Here is a 19,363-nt window from a genome sequence, read left to right as displayed (position 1 = left end):
TGATTGATTGTTTTGCGCAAAAGTTATAGCGTTTGCAAAATAGATAGTTTTATGGCATTTTTATTAATTTTTATTAATTTTTTTTTTTTTTTACTAGTAATGGCGGCAATCAGCGATTTTTATTGTGACTGCGACATTATGGCGGACACATCGGACATTTTTGACACATTTTTGGGTCCATTGTTGGTTATACAGCAATCACTGATAAAAAAAAAAAAAAAAAACCTTCTGCCTTTACAATCACTTTATTTGGTAACCGCTCATGGGCCACAATGAACTATGGGGTTAGAACCAAGAGATGTGAGTAATGTGCGATTTCACAGCTGCTCTGGCTCTAAATGTTACTATGCAAGAGAAAAATATCTTCTTAAATCTAGTTACCGAAAATGCACATAGTTTCATATTGCCTTGTTTTACATGGCAGAGATATACACATATGCCACTCTCTGTGTTGTGAGGAAATTGCCAATCACCCATCCTCCAACATTTGGGGGAGAAGGCCATGTTGTACACATGGATTGTCAGAAAATTCAATCACTTTTTTTTACATTTTTGTATAATTTTGTGTCTTGCTGCAACAAAGTCCCACGGGAGATATTTTTTCTTGTATATTGAACTATGAGTTTGTATAGTATTTACCACCCCCCCCCAAACAGCAAATGTAAATTAATCCCTACTGTCCTGAGCCCCCATATAATGCTGCTTATACCTGCGGCTGCGGTTTTCCTGCATGTTAGCTGCACTGAGACATAGACGTCTCTTACATCTTGCAGGTGTGGTGCACTTCCTGAAAGCTGAAAAATCCTCTAATGGTGCACAGAAAGTGTTCATTTTTAGGATTTATTGGTGTACATATTCCTTTAACCTTTTATAGGCAGGTATGCCTGAGAGAGTTGCCCTGTTGCCCAGTGAGATAAAAAAACAAACCTTTGCTGATGCAATATTTAAAATGTTTACCCATTCAGTGCCTAAAGGAAACCTTTTAAAGTAGTTCTAAAGGGCTTCTATGCATTAACGTAGAAAAAAACCCTGTGTGCAGCCCTCCAATCCAGCGATGTTCACAAGAGCCTTGGCTGTCCCAGCACTCTCCCTCCTCCTTGGCTGAGATGCCGTTGGCTCCTACTGCTGTTAATCACAGTTAAAGAGTCAATGAAGAGACCGCAGAGGGGGGTTTCTTATGGAGAGACAGAAAAGAGTCTTGGGAGCGAGCATGCAGCGTTGCCCTCAGGGCAAGCAAATTTCTTGGGGGGGGGGGGGGGGGGCGCACTGGTCGAGGGGGAGCTGGCTGTGGACCTGAAAAGAAGGAAATCAGAGCTGCTCTGCACAAAACCACTGCACAGATCAGGCAAGTATAACATGTTTGTTATTTAAAAAAAGTTTTAATACCACTTTAAAGAAAATATGGAGGAGGCCATTGCTGTAATATTTGGTAAATTTGAGATTAAACCATAGGCCTATTACTTGCAAGATCTTTTTTATTCTGTAGCTTTAGTATATTTAATTTAAGCTTCATAGACCAAAAAAAGTACAATTATTTAAAGTTTTCTGAGGATCTTTATTTCGCTTCATTCAAATAAAATATATTTATTTTTCTCTCAAGCCAAAGAGAAGAATGCATCTGTGCTCAGACTATCCTGCTTCAGTTACTCCAGAGCTGCTTCAGTGTGCTAACAGGGAATCCTGCTCCTAATAATCAGAGCCAATCTCAGTCTGCTCAGGAGCTGTACACACACTTATGTGATGGTGAGGCAAAAAGACATTCATGTTTTATAATGTTGTCTGTTCCTTTAACATTAGCATTCAGATATGAGCTTTGCATATGCGGTACAAAACCATCAAAGGTAATGAGTAATTAGATAATGGTTTCCATTAAATGAACACAGACTTTTGCTTTTATTGTTGGTAAGGATACAGTGAATAATTTATGTAGACCATTGTTAAGAAAATGCTAGCAAATCAAAGGCAAATGCACCAGTTTTATTAGCACCTTTTTCTCACAATTGGTGTATTTTAGTTTAGCAGTTTAACCTTATTTGGTATCCCTCACAAATTGGTGGGTAAAACATGAGCACTTATTACGGACTGTCCAACAGGGTACTCAGGAGTCAAAGTCAAGAATTTCTAAAAGCTCAATAGATGTTCAACAAATCTGGCTTTGTCTTAATGCTTTTGGCGGAAACAAATTTATAGGCAAACGACACTCAAAAAAGAGAAGTTTTATGAGGGTAGGGGGTATACCTGTAGGGAACCTGTAAATAGGCTACATTCACATGCCTGTAAAAATTGTACTCATCTTATTGTACATATTATTTTTCCAGCACAAAAGGTCCTGTGTAATGATCAGTAAATACTTGTGTAAAACTGTCCTAAATGCATGTATCTGGTATACATGTATACATTTGTCCTCCAACACAGATTTTTGGATTTTGTTACAGATCTGAATGCAGTGTGTGAATGTCTTCTTTGAAAAGAATGCAGCTGCCTTCAGATCCGTAAATAAAAAAAACTTTTAAATTTGTTTTGGCTTTTAAGACTGCGTGAATGAGGCCTAAAAAGGTTTATGTAGGGCCACAAACAGAAAAGATAATCGCATAGGTTGTGCACTGTATTTAACTGATTTTGTATCCTATTTCAGCTATGGACAACATGGACACATCAACTTTGTATTCCAAAGCACTGAAAGAGGAAATTACAAACACTTTACTGAACGGAGCTGCTATTTTTTTTCCTGATCGCATGGCTAGACGTGATCGACTGTTTTCCTTAATGGTATGAATATGTTTTGTTTCCATAGCAAGTAAGCGCATTTATTTTTTGCTGAAACCAGATCACAAGGTGACTTTTTTCTGTTGCTATAGGTAACTGCACACCTTACTTTTTTTTTTTAAAGTATAAGTTCACTTTTTGGAAAATGTCACGTGTTCCACCCATATTTAGGGTGTAACTTGTTCCAGCTCCTGCAGCCTCTCCCCCTCAGTATGACAGTGGGCGGGGGATTTTCTCACCGCATCCACTGTTGCATGTCAAAAACAGTGTGGCCATGTGTAGTCTATTGTTGCTGACAATAGACTACAGCTATCGTCAGCAACTGGTATAAGCTGAAAGCTGCAGGACTTGTCTGCAGAAGCATGACATTGCACGTTGCACCCCTGAACCATTGAGCTCTTCCCCGTGATTGCGGACTGGTCATCTTCTCCCTGCAACTGCTGTTAGAGATTTTTTAAAGAGCGCAGCCGTACCAATTTTATAGGGTGATAGACATAAACTGCCCTGGTGCAAATTGAAAAATCCCACGGATCTCGATGGGATGGCTTTACCAGATTTCAACATGTACCATTTAGCTGCACAACTGTCAGTTATTCCACATAGACCAAATTGACAGGGCTAGGGTCCTGACCTTTCTATTTCCTAAATGGTCACACTCAACAACAGATACCTTTTGTTGCAGTCGTAGGGGGTGCAGAGATAACGGGAGATCAACAATCACTAATCAACCATTATATACATATATACACAAAAATTAGATCAAAGCTGGCTAGCCAAACTAATCTGTGTAAGCAGTGCTGGAAACAGAAATGATCAAACCGTCCACTGCAGAAATAAATAAATTAATAAATTAATAAATAATGACTATAATAATCAAATCAATAAAAGTCTCTAACTGCAGTAAAAAGTGTAAGTGTCACAGTCCAAAGTGCAGGTAATGAGCATATATTAATAATTCCTTAGGTAAGATCACTAGGAATAAGCCTTTCAACCACTATGCAATCCTGGATCGAGGAGAATAAATCCCCTATAGATTAAATTCTTACCAGAAAAAGCTGGAATTTGAGCTTATACCAATGGATCGGTCATGGCTCCGTATCTCAACTCAGGTTGCTGCATACCAGGACGGGCTGCTGGCGGGATGAACAGCGCTTTTACTCTATGGGCTCATTCACATAAAGGAGGAAAAAAAAACAGGCTCCATAGCGTAATACTGTTTTAAAAAGTTTATTATAGAATCTCCCCCTTTACAGTATTGCACTTACACTTTTCCAGAATATAAGAGGCATATAACAAAATTATATCCATCAGAATCCAATGTTGGTAACCCTTAAGCTGTTCAGCGCAGTATACGGACACAAGGTATTTCATTCAAAGGTTCTAACTCAATTCAAATGTTTGTCATGTAGCCACGACTGACGCATTTTGTCATTGCTAGACATCATCTGAGGGTGTGACTATTCAACCCCCGTCACTCCTTATATATGCTTAGCACCTTGCAATTGTCCTTAACCCATTGTGTACAAGTTCGTCTCATAGCTGCTAAAACCATTCTACCCTGTGTGAGCTATATATTGGACAGGTTCAGAGTATGCCAAATTAAGTCACCCTATTTATCCATTACATATCGGACCAGTCCTACGACTGATCCGATAACCTGATTTAGCCGTACGCTGTCACTCGACGACATTATAGTAAACGGGGCAATGTAAGGCTCAGGAAATGTTATCCAGTTTAAAAAAAAAGTAACCATCCTACAACTTAAACTCACTCCGCTTATAATTAACCTAAGTACCAGGTTAATTCTGCTCTACACATACACCGATCTGATCAAAATCAGCTATTGGCAACACAAATCATTACCGGCTAAGTCCAAATATACTTCATTCAATTGAACTAGACACTGAGTAGCACAATACATTGAGCAGTATAAAATAAAATATTGTATCAATAATTTATAACAAAATACATCAATTAATAATAGTAAAACCACAATAGCTACAGCCTCAGGGAATATACTTAATTAAAAATAATGGATAAAATCAATTAAGTGCCATACTGATCTCTTAAAATTATCATATGCTAAATTAAACTAAAAAATTGTACTAAAAAGTTATTATCATATACTATGGAAATAAATAATTACTAAATAATGAAATCACCCCTAGATGATGATTAACAAACAGAAAACATATTAAATGTGCAAATGTGAATACCGAACTAAGTCGGAAAATTGATTAAATTATATGATCATGTTGAAAACCGCTATAGGGAATTTAATATCAATATAAACCTACACATGCCTTTAGTGCCTCGGGCCCCATACAGAAAATTGCTATATAAAAAAAATATATTGAGTAGGTATCGAAAGAAAGATGGAACAGAGAAAATGTTTGAGCCAAAAATGATCTCGATACAGTTTCTCTGACATAGACGTTCACACAGCTCGGATTCACCCAAACAAATCCCTAAAATTATTAGGACATCATATCAAAACTGATCATAATAATTTAAAAAATCTACATACAATATGTGTGTGTGTGATATATATATTTAGAATTATATCTCTTACTGTATATGATTAACTCAATACTGTATCAGTAATCACTTATGAAACAATTGACATCGAGTTCAATGTTCATTCCATGCAGTGTTAAAGTATTCATGAGAAATATCCACTTGGTTTCTCATTTGGAAATTTCCTGTACCATATTGGACCCCCTCCAGTTGGTATATTTTGTCGTTACCCCCAAATTTTAAACCAGATGGGTCTTGATTATGAAATTGTTTAAAATGTAATGACACACTATCATATTTAGAACCAATCTCTGTTATAAATATGCTCTGAAACCCGTTTTTTCAATGTCCTCTTAGTACACCCCACATACATTATATTACATGGGCATTGTAAGACATACACCACATGTGTCGTAGCACATGTAATGAATTCTGAAATTTCAAACCTTTTATTATTGGCTGATGATAATACATTCAGTCATGCCCCTAATATGACAATTCACTTGGGAACAGGCCTTACATCTTCTACATGAAAAAAATCCCACTTGGTCCCAGAACATACTAGGTCTGTTAGAAGGATCGAAAACTTTTTTTCCAATCTTATCTCCATAACTCTGTGCCTTTCTGTAGATGCAGACTGGTTGTTCTGGAAGCTTTTGTTGGAAGACCCTATCCATAAGTAATATGACAGTGTCGTTTAAAAATGTTTTCAATTTCTTTATATTGGACATGAATATCTGAGCTGAATCCCCATTCATGTTTATTGGTTATTCAAACCTCTTTATTTCTTAGACACATGTCCCTAGGGATTGCTGCTACCTCATCTATAATTGCATCTAAATGTGAATCCCTATAACCTTTTTTAATTAACTTCTCTTTAACAATATTTGATTGGATCAGAAAATCATTGTCTGTAGCGCAATTCCTTCTTACCCACATTACTTGCCCTTTAGGAATGTTTCTCAACTTGTGGGGATGATGTCCACTATCGGTTGGGAGATCACTATTTCTATCTGTAGGCTTAAAGTATACTGTGGTAGATAAGATATCGCCTATACGAAACACATTCACATCTAAATAGTGTATGTGTTCATTACTAAAAACATAATCCAATTTAATATTGTTACCATTAGAATTTAATTCTCATAAAAAAATCACGTAACAACATCTCATTACTCTCCCATATAAAGAGGTCATCAATGAATCTTTTATAAAAGAGTAAGCTCTTTCTTTGTTGGGCAAATACACTCTGATCTTCCCACTCCGCCATAAATTTGCGATGCTAGGGGCAAATTTTGCCCTCATCGCAACGCCTCTTTTTTGCCAGTTTAACTACTGGTGAGTCATCATCATAGCATAAGCTTACACCATAAAGACAAAAGTACACTCCAGGTGACTTCACGTAATTTAAAGAAGGAGATTGATACAAAAACTTCATCACTGAATATATTTTGGCGTACAATTAAAGTGGAAGTCCAGTCAAATTTTTTTTTTTCCTATTAATAGTATGGAAAATATTTTTATCTTTGTCTGGTTTAGATAAGACTTTCTAAGCTACACAATCAGCTAGCCAGAAAATTAATACCATCAAACAGCTCTTCCTGTTCTTCACCAACAACACTATCTTTATCACAATATGCTAAGCTGTCTTTCACTTCCTGAAAGGGTTGTTGGTCCTTCTTGGACAGACTTGCCTAGACCTGCCCAGCCCACTCCCATCACTCCTCTCCTTCACAGAACATGATCTCCTCCTGTCTTCATTGCCTCCTTTTGGCCAGTAGCTTCTCCTGAGAGAGAGAGCAGGTTTTGGCAGTATGTTATGTTCAAAACTATAAGATTACAATACAACAGTCTGCAGATTTTCTACAGTGTAGAACCTTGTGGTTGTTTCTGCATGGCACTGTGATGGGCACAAGCCCAGCTTCTGTGAACGGCAGAGGGAGCTGGGGAAGAAATATTAAAGAAATTGGGTACAAAGGAACATTTTTGAAAGTTTGGAAGAACACCGATTTCTATTGCTTGTTACATGTGAGTAATAAGTTTAAGGCTCTGTTTCATCTAGAGCAACTTGTCATGCGACTTTAGACACACAGTCGCATGAAAAGTCACAGCCCATTGATTACTTTTTTTTTTGTTTACAAACTTTTTTTGAGGCATAGGAAAATATACAGTCATATGACAGTACATAACATAATATAAATGTCATGCAGACATTTATGGAAATCAAAATGAAAGAACAAAAAATTCCGAAGCATACAAGAAAGTCATAAAAAAAAATACTGATCATTAATATCTGACATAACGTATATACCTACAAAAGTAGGGGGAAGGTATACCTGAGAGTATTACTTATGCAAGATCCAGTAACCAGATTGGCATTTAGTCTTATGATAGTAAAACATGTCTGTGGGCTGTCCAAGCATCCAATCTACGCTCAAACAAGTGCTTTTTATCAAGTAATGCATACAATATCCTCTCCATTAGCATAATCCATTCTGTTTAGAACGGAGGACAGGGGTACTGCAGGGGTTTTCCAGTGCAGAGCAATAACCCATAGGGTAGATATGCAAATAGTGTGTATAAGACATTCTTCCTTGCGGAAGATACCTGGGATTGATGTTTCAAGAAGGCACATTGAGATTGTGAGCTGTAGAGGAGTACCAAACTGGAGAAAGTAGTACGGAGTCCCAAAATATGTGCTTAAAAGTACCTGGGAGCTGGCAGACCCTGAAGCATAGTCCCAGATGTCCCCGGAAATATGGCCTGAAATCTGGATGAGGTATAATATCATCTAGTCAATACCTTGTAGGCCGTTTCTCTAACTGCCAAGGATTTTGAGGCTTTGCTCAAGTTATCCAACATTGTGTCCCAATCCTCTGGGGCGAACTGTTTAATCACAGTCCGACTCCTATTTACTTTTATATGGAGGCTCCCCCGGGAAACCCGAGTACAGTGCGGTTTTATAAAGGTCAGAAATAAGGCCCTTGCCTCTGGGGGGTCATGGCAGATTTGTTCAAACGGTGTAGGAGGGGAGGATAGGGAAAGAGCAAAATGGAAGGTATAAAAATGCTTTATTTGTACAAAGCGGTAGAGTTCTCTAAGTGAGATCTGTTTTTGTGTGCGGCGTAGGTCAAACGTGGCAAATGTATCACTTAGTTGGAGATCAGCTAATGTGACCAGAGTTAGAAATCCACCATGAGAAACCATTCAGGATGATTAAATGCTTTGGTAAATAAGGGCTCTCCTAGGAAAGACCAGCATTGGGGTGAAGGCGATATTGGGCCAAGTTTACCTTTTTATAACGGTTCCAAAGGGTGAGAGAATGAGCCACTAGTGAATTAAGGGAGGTAAGTTTATGTGCAAAGTTGGTAGGAGACCATAGTATATAAGGGAAACAATAAGGTCTGATAAAAGTGATTTCACGCAATATGAAAAAAATCACTTCAATAAGAGAAATAGATTCTCTATAAACGTACGCAATAATGCAATATCTTATTGGTGAATAATAAACTGCAATTATCAAATAAGTAAAGTGTCGCAGTGCAACTAAATATCAAGGTGAAGTGCAAATAAATACCAATATATATAAAGTGACCATAGCATAAAGTGCTAAAAATTTCATACAATGACAGAGAGTAACTAAAGTGTTGTATGCAAATGGCGATAAAAAGTAATTCCTCATAAATCTAACAGTAGGTCTAATCACATAAATGGCAGCAGATATAAAGCAGCAGATAAAAAATGAATGGATTGAAGAAAAACAATATGTAGCTATATCATAAAATGTTTGGTTAGTCAGAATATTTAGACACAATAAATTAGTCTATAAGGAGCAAAGTGGACGTATCCTCCAAGTCGCAATGATGTGTATCAGCGATAATCCAAATATGTGACTGGGTGTTGCTATTATAATTAATAGGAGGTATTCTGTGGTGCTATTCATATAAAATTCAATTTTTCTCCTGGGTTATGGTCTCACAGAACTCTCACATTATACCGTAGCTATATAACTCGCATCAACAGATAATTGGTGTTATCCTGATACTTCTGACAGGGTCCTGTTTGGACTGATGTATACTGCAGGTGAAGCCAATGATATTTCTCCCTTTTAAATTCCTCCACAAATGTGTCCTGGAATGCTCCGATATTACCACAGCATTAGTAAGGAAAGAAAAGGAGAAAAGAAGCCTCCGCTAGTACAGTATGTTAAAAAGAGGCTTGAGTATATTTATTAAGTAATAATCAGTGATTCAAAAGTCACATGTCCTTATAGTTGCACAAATGCCTGTAAAAGTTCCTGTGAAGGAAGGCAAGGCAAGGATGGCGTTCCTATAATTTGATAATCAATGATTCAAAGAACGTCCACATCTCTTGATGGTTAAATAACCACTGAAAGCGATTTCCACAATTGTAGTGGCCTTACTAAGTGTGTCCCACCACCGAGTGAAATATGCGCTTACCAAATTGAAGTGCTTTAACGCTTGTGGCTATTGCCCAGCCAGGGCCTTTTTCTTGGGTGATGTACCGAACTGTCAGGTCCTCATTTCACTGGGATGGCCCTCCGATCTGGTTTACATCCAAATGTTCCTCCACTAGCAGCGGATAAAATTGCAGCACTGAATGGTGGTGAGGTTTCGCTCCATCCCTCTTACTAAATACCTTAATGTCTGGAATGTCTTTTGTTATGATGGATTGGCATTATTAGTTCATGCATTTTAAAAATGTATTTAGCCTTCAGTTTATGAATTGTGTTTTTCACAAAGAGGGATGTTCTTATTAATTTACCAGTATTCGTAAATCTATTGGTGGTATTTAGCGCAGTTTGTTTATAATAATATATATTTGCACTTTTATTTAAATTTACATAAGTATTGATTATATAGTATTTGACACAATAGGCATGTTTTAAAAGGTTTATTACAATCAGTGCGTACTGGTTGGTTGGATTTAGAAAGGTTGTCAAAGCATGGTATTTTACAGTAGTGGTGAAGAATATAATTAATCTTCTTGTAAGGTTGGCGCAGTCCACACATACCACATATAAAATATTTCATAACCCACCTATAAGCCCTTGTACACACGGTCAGACATTCCGACAACAAAATCCATCGGATTTTGTCCGAAACTTGTGTTGCATACACACAGTCGGACAAAGTTGTCGGAAAATCCGATCGTTCAGAACGTGATGACGTTATTTCGTTACGACGGGACTACGTTCAGGCTAGTAGCCAATAGCTTTGGTCTAGGAATTTGATCTGAGCATGCGTGGCACTTTGTCCAATCGGTATTCTCTACAAATGATAGGACAAAGTCCCATCGGACCATGTTGTCGGAAAATTTTATAGCCCAGCTCTAAAACTTTGTCGGTCGGATATTCAGACGGAAACAGTCTGATGGAGCCCACACATGGTCGGATTATCCGACAACACGGTCCGATTGGACGTTTTCAGTCGGCATGTCCGACCGTGTGTACAAGGGCTAAGGGGCCGTTTTGACTGCAGTAGACCGAATTAGCATCTTTGTACATCGGTATCTTTTGGACATCTATGAACCTGATTATGTAGAGGGTCTAAGGTGGATTCTATCTATGGTATAATGTTGGTTAAAAGTTACTCAAAAAGCAGTTAAGGTTGAACTCTACGTTCATGCCTCCAGGTGTGAGAGTTCGCATGGTATGTATCCATTTGGACTCTCTTTGGCTGATGATTTTTGACCTTGTGACTGCCCCTCCATGCCTTTATCTTTTTCTATACCCCAAAACTGAAGTTGTGTAGGATCTTTATTGTGTATCTTATTCACGAATAAGATATTGTTGAATTTATTGCGTACATTTATAGAGAATCTGTTTCTCTTATCTAAGTTATTTTATTCACATTGCGCAAAATCACTTTACATTGGTTTTGTGTTATTGTGAACACCACTAGATTTTGCTGCAATTATTTGGATACATCACTTTATTATTTTGAAGATCAAGATTATCATACAATACTAGAAGCGCGAAGGACACATATATTTACAATAAGGTCTGATGGATATGGATTTACCCAGGGTACCTTGGAATCCAGAATATTCCACTGAGCTATCTTGGCAAAACGAGCGCCAAGAAATAAAGCCAAAGATTCGGTAGACCCAAACCACCAGTCATTTGAGAGTTATATAAAACTTGTTTGGAAAACCTGGGCAGCTTGCCCTGCCAGACAAATCTGTTACAGCCCATTGATTTCAATGGCAAACGTTCCCATCCATGTGACTTTGAAAAGGTGCCTGCACTACTTTGATGCAACTTTTGATGTGACTTTGATCCAGAGACTGTAAAGTTGGATCAAAGCCGTGCTCTAAATAGCACAGTTTGGAGTCGCACTAGTAGCCTAAGGCTAGAGTGTGACTTTGATGTGACTGAGTGCAGCTTTGATCCAACATTACTTTGGATCGGTTGCATCAAAGTAGTGCAGGCACCTATTCAAAGTCGCTGATTTTCAAAATCACATAGATGGGAACGGGTGCCATTGAAATGAATAGGCCGCGAGTTGTCATGCAACTTTGTGTCCAAAGTCACATGACAAGAGGCACTAGTGGAACAGAGCCTTAGTTCGATTGCCTGTAGTATGATCATTGTAGACTGTGATCTGAGACCTCAGAGAACTTCCAGCTACACAAAACAGTTCCTCACCCTGCCGCACCCCCTCCCCCCCCCCCACCCCCCCCCCCCCACGCCTGTGTCCAGCTTCCTTCTCGTGTGCTAGTCTTCACTCAAAGCCCAGCACAGCTTTACTGCATATGTGCACTGCACCTCCCCCTGTGTCCTGTGTGGATGGGTCTTTTTTTTTTTTTTTTTTTTTTATTTCTTCGTTGTCTCATGAATTGGGATGTTCAATACATCCTTACTGATGAGAACACTGGGCAGGAACCTATGATCAGCTCCTCCCATCCTGTATACACCCACTGGCTACACATGAACAGCGTCCCTAGCTTTCAGTAACCACACCCACTCCCTGCTTTTAGACTCAAAGGAAGTAGAATTGAAGTCATGTGATGGTGTTCTGCCATATATCGTCTGTCCATCAGATATTGTCCGCCCCGTACTGCGCAGGCGCAGCGATTGCGCAGTACGGAGCAGAAGGAGATTTGGAAAATCTCTGAAGATGAACGGCGTCTGCGCTGTGAGTCGAGGTGCTAGCCCCACCATCCAAGTGGACATAGGGCTGCAAATATTAGAGGGCCCCTCGCGGGCTCGTTTCACTCGCCACGCTTTGGGGCATGGCCTCTAACTCTGTGTCCACTTGGATGGTGGGGCTAGAACTTGGACTCAGGGAGCAGGCGCCGTTCATCTTTGGATATTTTCATAATCTGTGTCTCCTGTGTACTGCGCATGCGCAGTACACAACGGACACTTTCCGATGGGGGACACTATCTGATAGGACACCGGCACTGGATACTGCAAAATAAAGGTAGAAAATCTATGATTTTTTCATTTTGAGGCATAAGGCTTAACTTGGCACACATTAATGATTGCAGCAGAGACATTTAATTGTTCAGGTGGCCTCCCCCCCCTTCAATTTGTTAAAGTTGTGTAAGGCACAGCTGTAAATCTGCCAAAAACAGGTCATCCACCATAGGTAATTGTGAAAGAAGTTGTATAGTCAGAGAAAGGGAGGAGATCAAATGTAGAGATCTCTACTTCCCAAGCGTCAAAGGAATCAGCACGGTCCCACAGGAAATAAATGATAACGTGAGTCACTGAATATAATTAATTTGACTGATTACCTCTTGACTGACAACCAAATTGCCTTACTCGAGAAGGGACTTGACTTTTCCCCATGTTGTTCTGGTAATCAGTTTGAGATATGTAAGGATATATGCCTATTTTTGAGATAAGTGAATTTTAAAGTGGATGTAAGCCCTCACATATACCCAGTGAAGTGAACAGCCTCAGATGATACACAGGGGATGAAAAAAATCTCCCTACATAAGTTTTACATGTATGTATATCTGCTGTCTTCATCTGTATATGCGGTTTAGAAAGTGCACATTGTGTTAGATCTTCTCTTCCTGGTTAGCACTGCAGTGAAGCCTGGGCATACAGCCAAGACAGCTGATTGGAGGAAATGCATACACCCCCTCTCCTCCATAGGTAGAGACTTTCAGCCCTGTTTGTTGAATCGTTCAGCTCTGTGCTAATCTATAGCAACCTCCCCAACACAAAACTCCGGATGCTTTTATCATATGTGTCGGGGAACTTTCAGGAGTTATCAGACTGACAACAAAAAAATGGAAAAGGAGACCGCTATCAAAATTGCAAACGCAAACCCTTTCTCCAACTGAAAAGTCATTGAGCAAGTAAAGCGGCACATTAATACACATATTACAGGAGAGGGTCAGAGACTGCGGACATACCGCACGAGATTATTAGAGACTGCGGACATACCGCACGAGATTATCAGAGACTGCGGACATACCGCACGAGATTATCAGAGACTGCGGACATACCGCATGAGATTATCAGAGACTGCGGACATACCGCACGAGATTATCAGAGACTGCGGACGTACCGCACGAGATTATCAGAGACTGCGGACGTACCGCACGAGATTATCAGAGACTGCGGACGTACCGCACGAGATTATCAGAGACTGCGGACGTACCGCACGAGATTATCAGAGACTGCGGACGTACCGCACGAGATTATCAGAGACTGCGGACGTACCGCACGAGATTATCAGAGACTGCGGACGTACCGCACGAGATTATCAGAGACTGCGGACGTACCGCACGAGATTATCAGAGACTGCGGACGTACCGCACGAGATTATCAGAGACTGCGGACGTACCGCACGAGATTATCAGAGACTGCGGACGTACCGCACGAGATTATCAGAGACTGCGGACGTACCGCACGAGATTATCAGAGACTGCGGACGTACCGCACGAGATTATCAGAGACTGCGGACGTACCGCACGAGATTATCAGAGACTGCGGACGTACCGCACGAGATTATCAGAGACTGCGGACGTACCGCACGAGATTATCAGAGACTGCGGACGTACCGCACGAGATTATCAGAGACTGCGGACGTACCGCACGAGATTATCAGAGACTGCGGACGTACCGCACGAGATTATCAGAGACTGCGGACGTACCGCACGAGATTATCAGAGACTGCGGACGTACCGCACGAGATTATCAGAGACTGCGGACGTACCGCACGAGATTATCAGAGACTGCGGACGTACCGCACGAGATTATCGGAGACTGCGGACGTACCGCACGAGATTATCGGAGACTGCGGACGTACCGCACGAGATTATCGGAGACTGCGGACGTACCGCACGAGATTATCGGAGACTGCGGACGTACCGCACGAGATTATCGGAGACTGCGGACGTACCGCACGAGATTATCGGAGACTGCGGACGTACCGCACGAGATTACCGGAGACTGCGGACGTACCGCACGAGATTACCGGAGACTGCGGATGTACTGCACAAGATTACCAGAGACTGTGGATATACTGCATGAGATTACCATTGAATTGTGGCCCCGATGACAGCTTTGCAGAGTGCACTGCACAGAGGACACAGGAGGTTGTATTCGGGCGCTAGCTAGCAGAGAGGGGTTAGAACCAGGAGCTCCACTCGGAACAGAGCGGCTGTAGTTAGAGCAGTGATCAGAATGGGCGTGTCAGTGGAGCTTCTGGCCCTGCCCCCGGACCACTGTATTTCCCAGCCAGTATAGAGGGGGTGGAGCTCCACTGACGTGCCCACTCCGATCACTGCTCTAACTACAGCCGTTCTTTTCTGAGCATACAGGCTACATGGGGTGGAGTCAGCTCGTCAGTGGAGCCCATTCACTGCTGGCTAGATTGGGAATACAGCCTCAGTCTTCTGTGTGCTCTGCAAAGCGGCTTGTTTTGCCTGTCCCCTGGACATGCCACCTGCTACGGAAACTCTGAAGGGGGAAAAAAAAATAGATTTTCTTCAAATCTGAATCGATTTGAACTCTCAACTCAATTCAAGATTAAAATCGATTTTTTTCCCCAGCCCTACTTTGAAGAGAGATAACATAACACTGCATATATGTGTGCCCAGTTCAAATTTCATGAATCCACTTTAAACTTGTCCAAGATAAGGTGGAGCATGTGAGCATTTCTAAGCTCACACCAAAACCGGTGAGTTTTTGGGAGGTGGATGAACTGGAATATATTGAGTGATAATACCTGGCTGCCTGTCAGTGCTAGCAAATATTTCAAAATCCTTGACATAATTTGGTAACAATCCATGTCTATAAACCATTGACAGTGAACCTCGGCACCCCAGATGTTTTGCAACTACATTTGCCATTATGCTCAGATACACTGCAGAGTGCATGAGCATCATTTGAATTGTAGTTCCAAAACATCTGGGGTGCCAGTGTTCGCAATCGCTGCTATAAGCCTTCCCTGAAGTGTGCTTATACAGGACATATACATACTACAAATTGGGAATCGGCTGATTCTATGCAGGACAATTTAACATTAGGAGAGAGTAGGGCATTATAGCAACTGAAGGATATGCAGGGGTGTGTTTAAGCCCAGCAACAAGGGAGGCAGTATGGTCCTCTGGAAGGAAGACTACTTGCAGGAAGTATATAGTTAGCTAAACGATCTATCTTCTCAGAAATATCTAAGTAACCCTTTTCTCACCCTTTTCTTTGAGATGAACTACAGTTTGTGAGGAAGGATTATTGACATGAAAATAATTTTTAGTACCTTTTGTGGACCTAATAGTAGCTAGCTAGTGAATTGCAGACTGTCCCTGCTCCAAAAACCATACTGTCCCTACACTGAGAAACGACAGCTGCGGTCAGCAGCACTGCATGCAGTGCACTATAATAAGCTTTCTATATTTGAAAGAAAGTATATTATACATGTATTACAACCCTATATACTGTACACCTATACCAGTTCTTAAAAGAACCTTTGTGGACCTAATAGTAGCTAGCTAGTAGCTAGTGAATTGCAGACTGTCCCTGCTCCAAACACCAAACTGTCCCTCCCTACACTGAGAAAAGACAACTGCAGAATCGGTCAGCACTGCAGTGCACTATAATATGCTTTCTATATTTGAAAGAAAGTATAAGTGTATTACAACCCTATATACTGTACACCTATACCAGTCCTTAAAAGGACTTTTGTGGACCTAATAGTAATAGCAAGTGATTAAACTGACTGTCCCTGCTCCACACAGCGTCCTTTCCCTACACTGACAAAAGACAGAATGTAAAATGGTCGCCAGATCAGGTCTATTTAAAAGGTAGGGGGTATGTCCATGTGCTGAAATGTCTCAATTGGCTGTCCTGTACCTCATGATGGATGTGTCATGCGTCAAAGTTCTTTACAATGTAAACAAATATGTCCACCAAGAACAGCGCCAGAAGTCCGCCGGTTTGGCAAATCGCGAACAAGCAAAGTTCGCCGCGAACCGCAAGGCCATCTCTAATAATTAGGCCTCAATCCTCATTCTTGCCTAACGCTCTTTTTTTCATTTCACCTAAATCGGGACACACTGGGGTTGGTTTACTAAAGCTGGAGAGTGCAAAATCTGGTGCAGCTCTACATAGAAACCAATCGGCTTCCAGATTTTATTTTCCAAGCTTAATTGAACAAGCTGGCTACCATGCGAAGCTGCACATATTTTGCTTTCTACAGTTTTAATAAATCAACCCGTATTTCCATCTTTTTGTCCTATTCCTAATCATTCTAAGGAGAAAGTGTTTCATTCTTTGGGTGTTTTTAGGTGTAGTTGGACTGCAATCGAAGCTGTGGACTTCAGATGAACTCAGATTCCTTGTTTGTTCTACCTGACGGTCTTCGGAAGGGTTAGGCTGCTTCTCAATTCACTATTTCTAGGTGGATTTGTCAACTAATTTCTCAGGCCTATGGGGTCAAGACCACAGTTCTTCATTTCCCAGTTGAGTCCCATTCCACCAGGAGTGTTAGTGCATCCTGGGCTATTCAGCACTGAGGTTCTTAAAGTGGAACTTCAGTCATTTTTTTTTCAACTTTCCATCTATTAAATCCTCTGCCCTGGTTGTTTCTAACTTTTAACTGGATAGTAAAACGTTTTTTTTTTTTTTGTGCCAGTAAATACCTTATACAGCCACTTTCTCTTTCTTGTCTGGTCATTAGCCTAGGCTTATGACATCATACACAGCTCTCTCTCTCTCCACTCTCTCATGAGCGTTTGCCAGGAAGGGAGGTGGGGATGAGTCAAGAGGGCCAATGTGAGGTCCAGAGATGGAGGTGTGCCTCTGTGTGTAAATCCAAGAAGTCAACAGGCAGCAGCTTCAGCTGTCCACAGTTAAAATGGTTGCAGCCAGACTCAGTAGAGGGAGATTTCTGCAGCATATTTGGCAAGTACAGAATCGCAGTATATAAAATAATATATGCAAAGTGGTTGGAGGGAAGCTTCCGAATGCGTACACACAACCGTTTTTTCCGATGGAGTTCCGCTGAAACGGACTTGCCTACACACGATCACACCAAAGTCCGATAGTTTAGAATGCCGTGACGTAAAACATGTATGATGGGACTTGAAAAAGGAAGTTCAATAGCCAGTAGCCAATAGCTGCCCTTGCGTCATTTATGGTCCATCGGAACAGCATACAGACGAACGGTTTTCCTGATAGAAATTGATTCCGCTGTAAAGTTTTAAAACATGTTCTATTTCTAGGTCCGTTAGAATTTTCTAAAAAAAAAAAAGTCAGCTGAAGCCCACACACGATCGGAATATTGGATGAAATGATTCCCTATGGCTTTTTCTGCCAGAAAGTCCGACCTTGTGTATATGGCATTAGTCTAAGTCTGCTACCTGGTCTTCTCTTCACATGTGATTTTTATTTTTTTTGTTAACAGAAGAGTTTTTTTGTTTATCTAAAAAAAAAAGTAAATTACAATGCATTCAAACAAAAAACAATCAGTAGATAAATGAAAGTACTCTTCACATGTTTATCAAATTCTACCAAGTAGATGTTTATGCTTCTGTGGATGCCCTATTTGGGCAAAAGGTCTTGAAGGGAGCTTTCTAGTTGGGTACTTACTCTTTTGTTGTATTTGAGGCATGTTGATCTTGTTGTGCTGCCCACTGTTCAGGGCTTTGGAAAATCCCACATAGCCGTGAATAACTCCTCCTGTGTCTTGTGATGTATGATTAAGTCAGTGGGACTCTAACTATAAGTGAAAAAACTTTGTGTTTATATTCTCTGAAAAATGGCCAAGTACTCATAAATTCTGCCATGTAAACTTATGAGCACAACTCTATATTTAGGCATACCCCATTTTTAAGTACACAATCTGGTTTATTTACTATAGCTAGAGAGTGCCAAATAAGGCTCACTTCTGCATAGAAACAAGTGAGCTTCCAGGTTTTAATACCAAAGCTTAATTGAACAAGCTGTGGTTAGAAGCTCATTGATGTCTATGCAGAAGTGAGCCTGATTTTGCACACTCAAGCTATAGAAAATTAACCCCATTGTGAACTTAAAAGTGGGGTGTGTGTGTGTGTGTATATATATATATATATATATATATATATATATATATATATATATATATATATATATATAATTTATATTTACTGATTATTTTCTTTGTATGTTTTTTTTTGTAGAAGAGGATCACAGAGGAGAAGCAACCTCAGTCAGTTCTTATCACCTTCCAATCACTCTGTACTTATTTCAGGTAAGATCTGAGGTATAGATGAGCATACTATGTATTTTTTTTATTCAGACTTTGCTGTCAAAATTAACTTAAGTTGGCCATACACTAATTGAATTTGGGCATATCCATGCTGAATTGGCAGAAATTAAAGTTGTGGCCTTTCTTAATCGTACATCACGGGACACAGAGTCATAGTAATTACTATGTGGGGTTATAGGCCACCTTCAGGTGATGGACACTGGCACACCCTAAGACAGGAAGTCCACTCCCTATATAACCCCTCCCACTACTGGGAGTACCTCAGTTTTTTCGCCAGTGTCTAAGGTGTTGGTCATGAGTAAAGTTGTGCTGAGCTCCACTGTAGCAATCCTTGCTGGGGCTAGTTA

General features: G+C 40.4%; 1 protein-coding gene across 3 annotated transcripts in view; it reads left to right on the top strand.

Annotated features, from left to right (window-relative positions):
• ZZEF1 (zinc finger ZZ-type and EF-hand domain containing 1) overlaps positions 1 to 19,363 on the top strand; it is a 424,884-nt gene that overhangs the window by 124,708 nt on the left and 280,813 nt on the right. For all 3 annotated transcript variants that reach the window (XM_077482353.1, XM_077482352.1, XM_077482354.1), the window contains 3 exons: positions 1,601 to 1,743; positions 2,636 to 2,769; positions 18,928 to 18,998. In XM_077482353.1, coding sequence (XP_077338479.1) covers positions 1,601 to 1,743; positions 2,636 to 2,769; positions 18,928 to 18,998 — 348 coding nt within the window. The remainder of the gene's footprint in view (positions 1 to 1,600; positions 1,744 to 2,635; positions 2,770 to 18,927; positions 18,999 to 19,363) is intronic.

The sequence above is a fragment of the Lithobates pipiens genome, unplaced genomic scaffold (assembly GCF_037356315.1).
Source record: "Lithobates pipiens isolate NorthernLeopardFrog02 unplaced genomic scaffold, aLitPip1_a1.2 Scaffold_16, whole genome shotgun sequence".
Lineage (NCBI taxonomy): Eukaryota > Metazoa > Chordata > Amphibia > Anura > Ranidae > Lithobates > Lithobates pipiens.
Note: the sequence above shows the minus strand (reverse complement) of the source record. Positions and strands in the feature narration are given on the sequence as shown.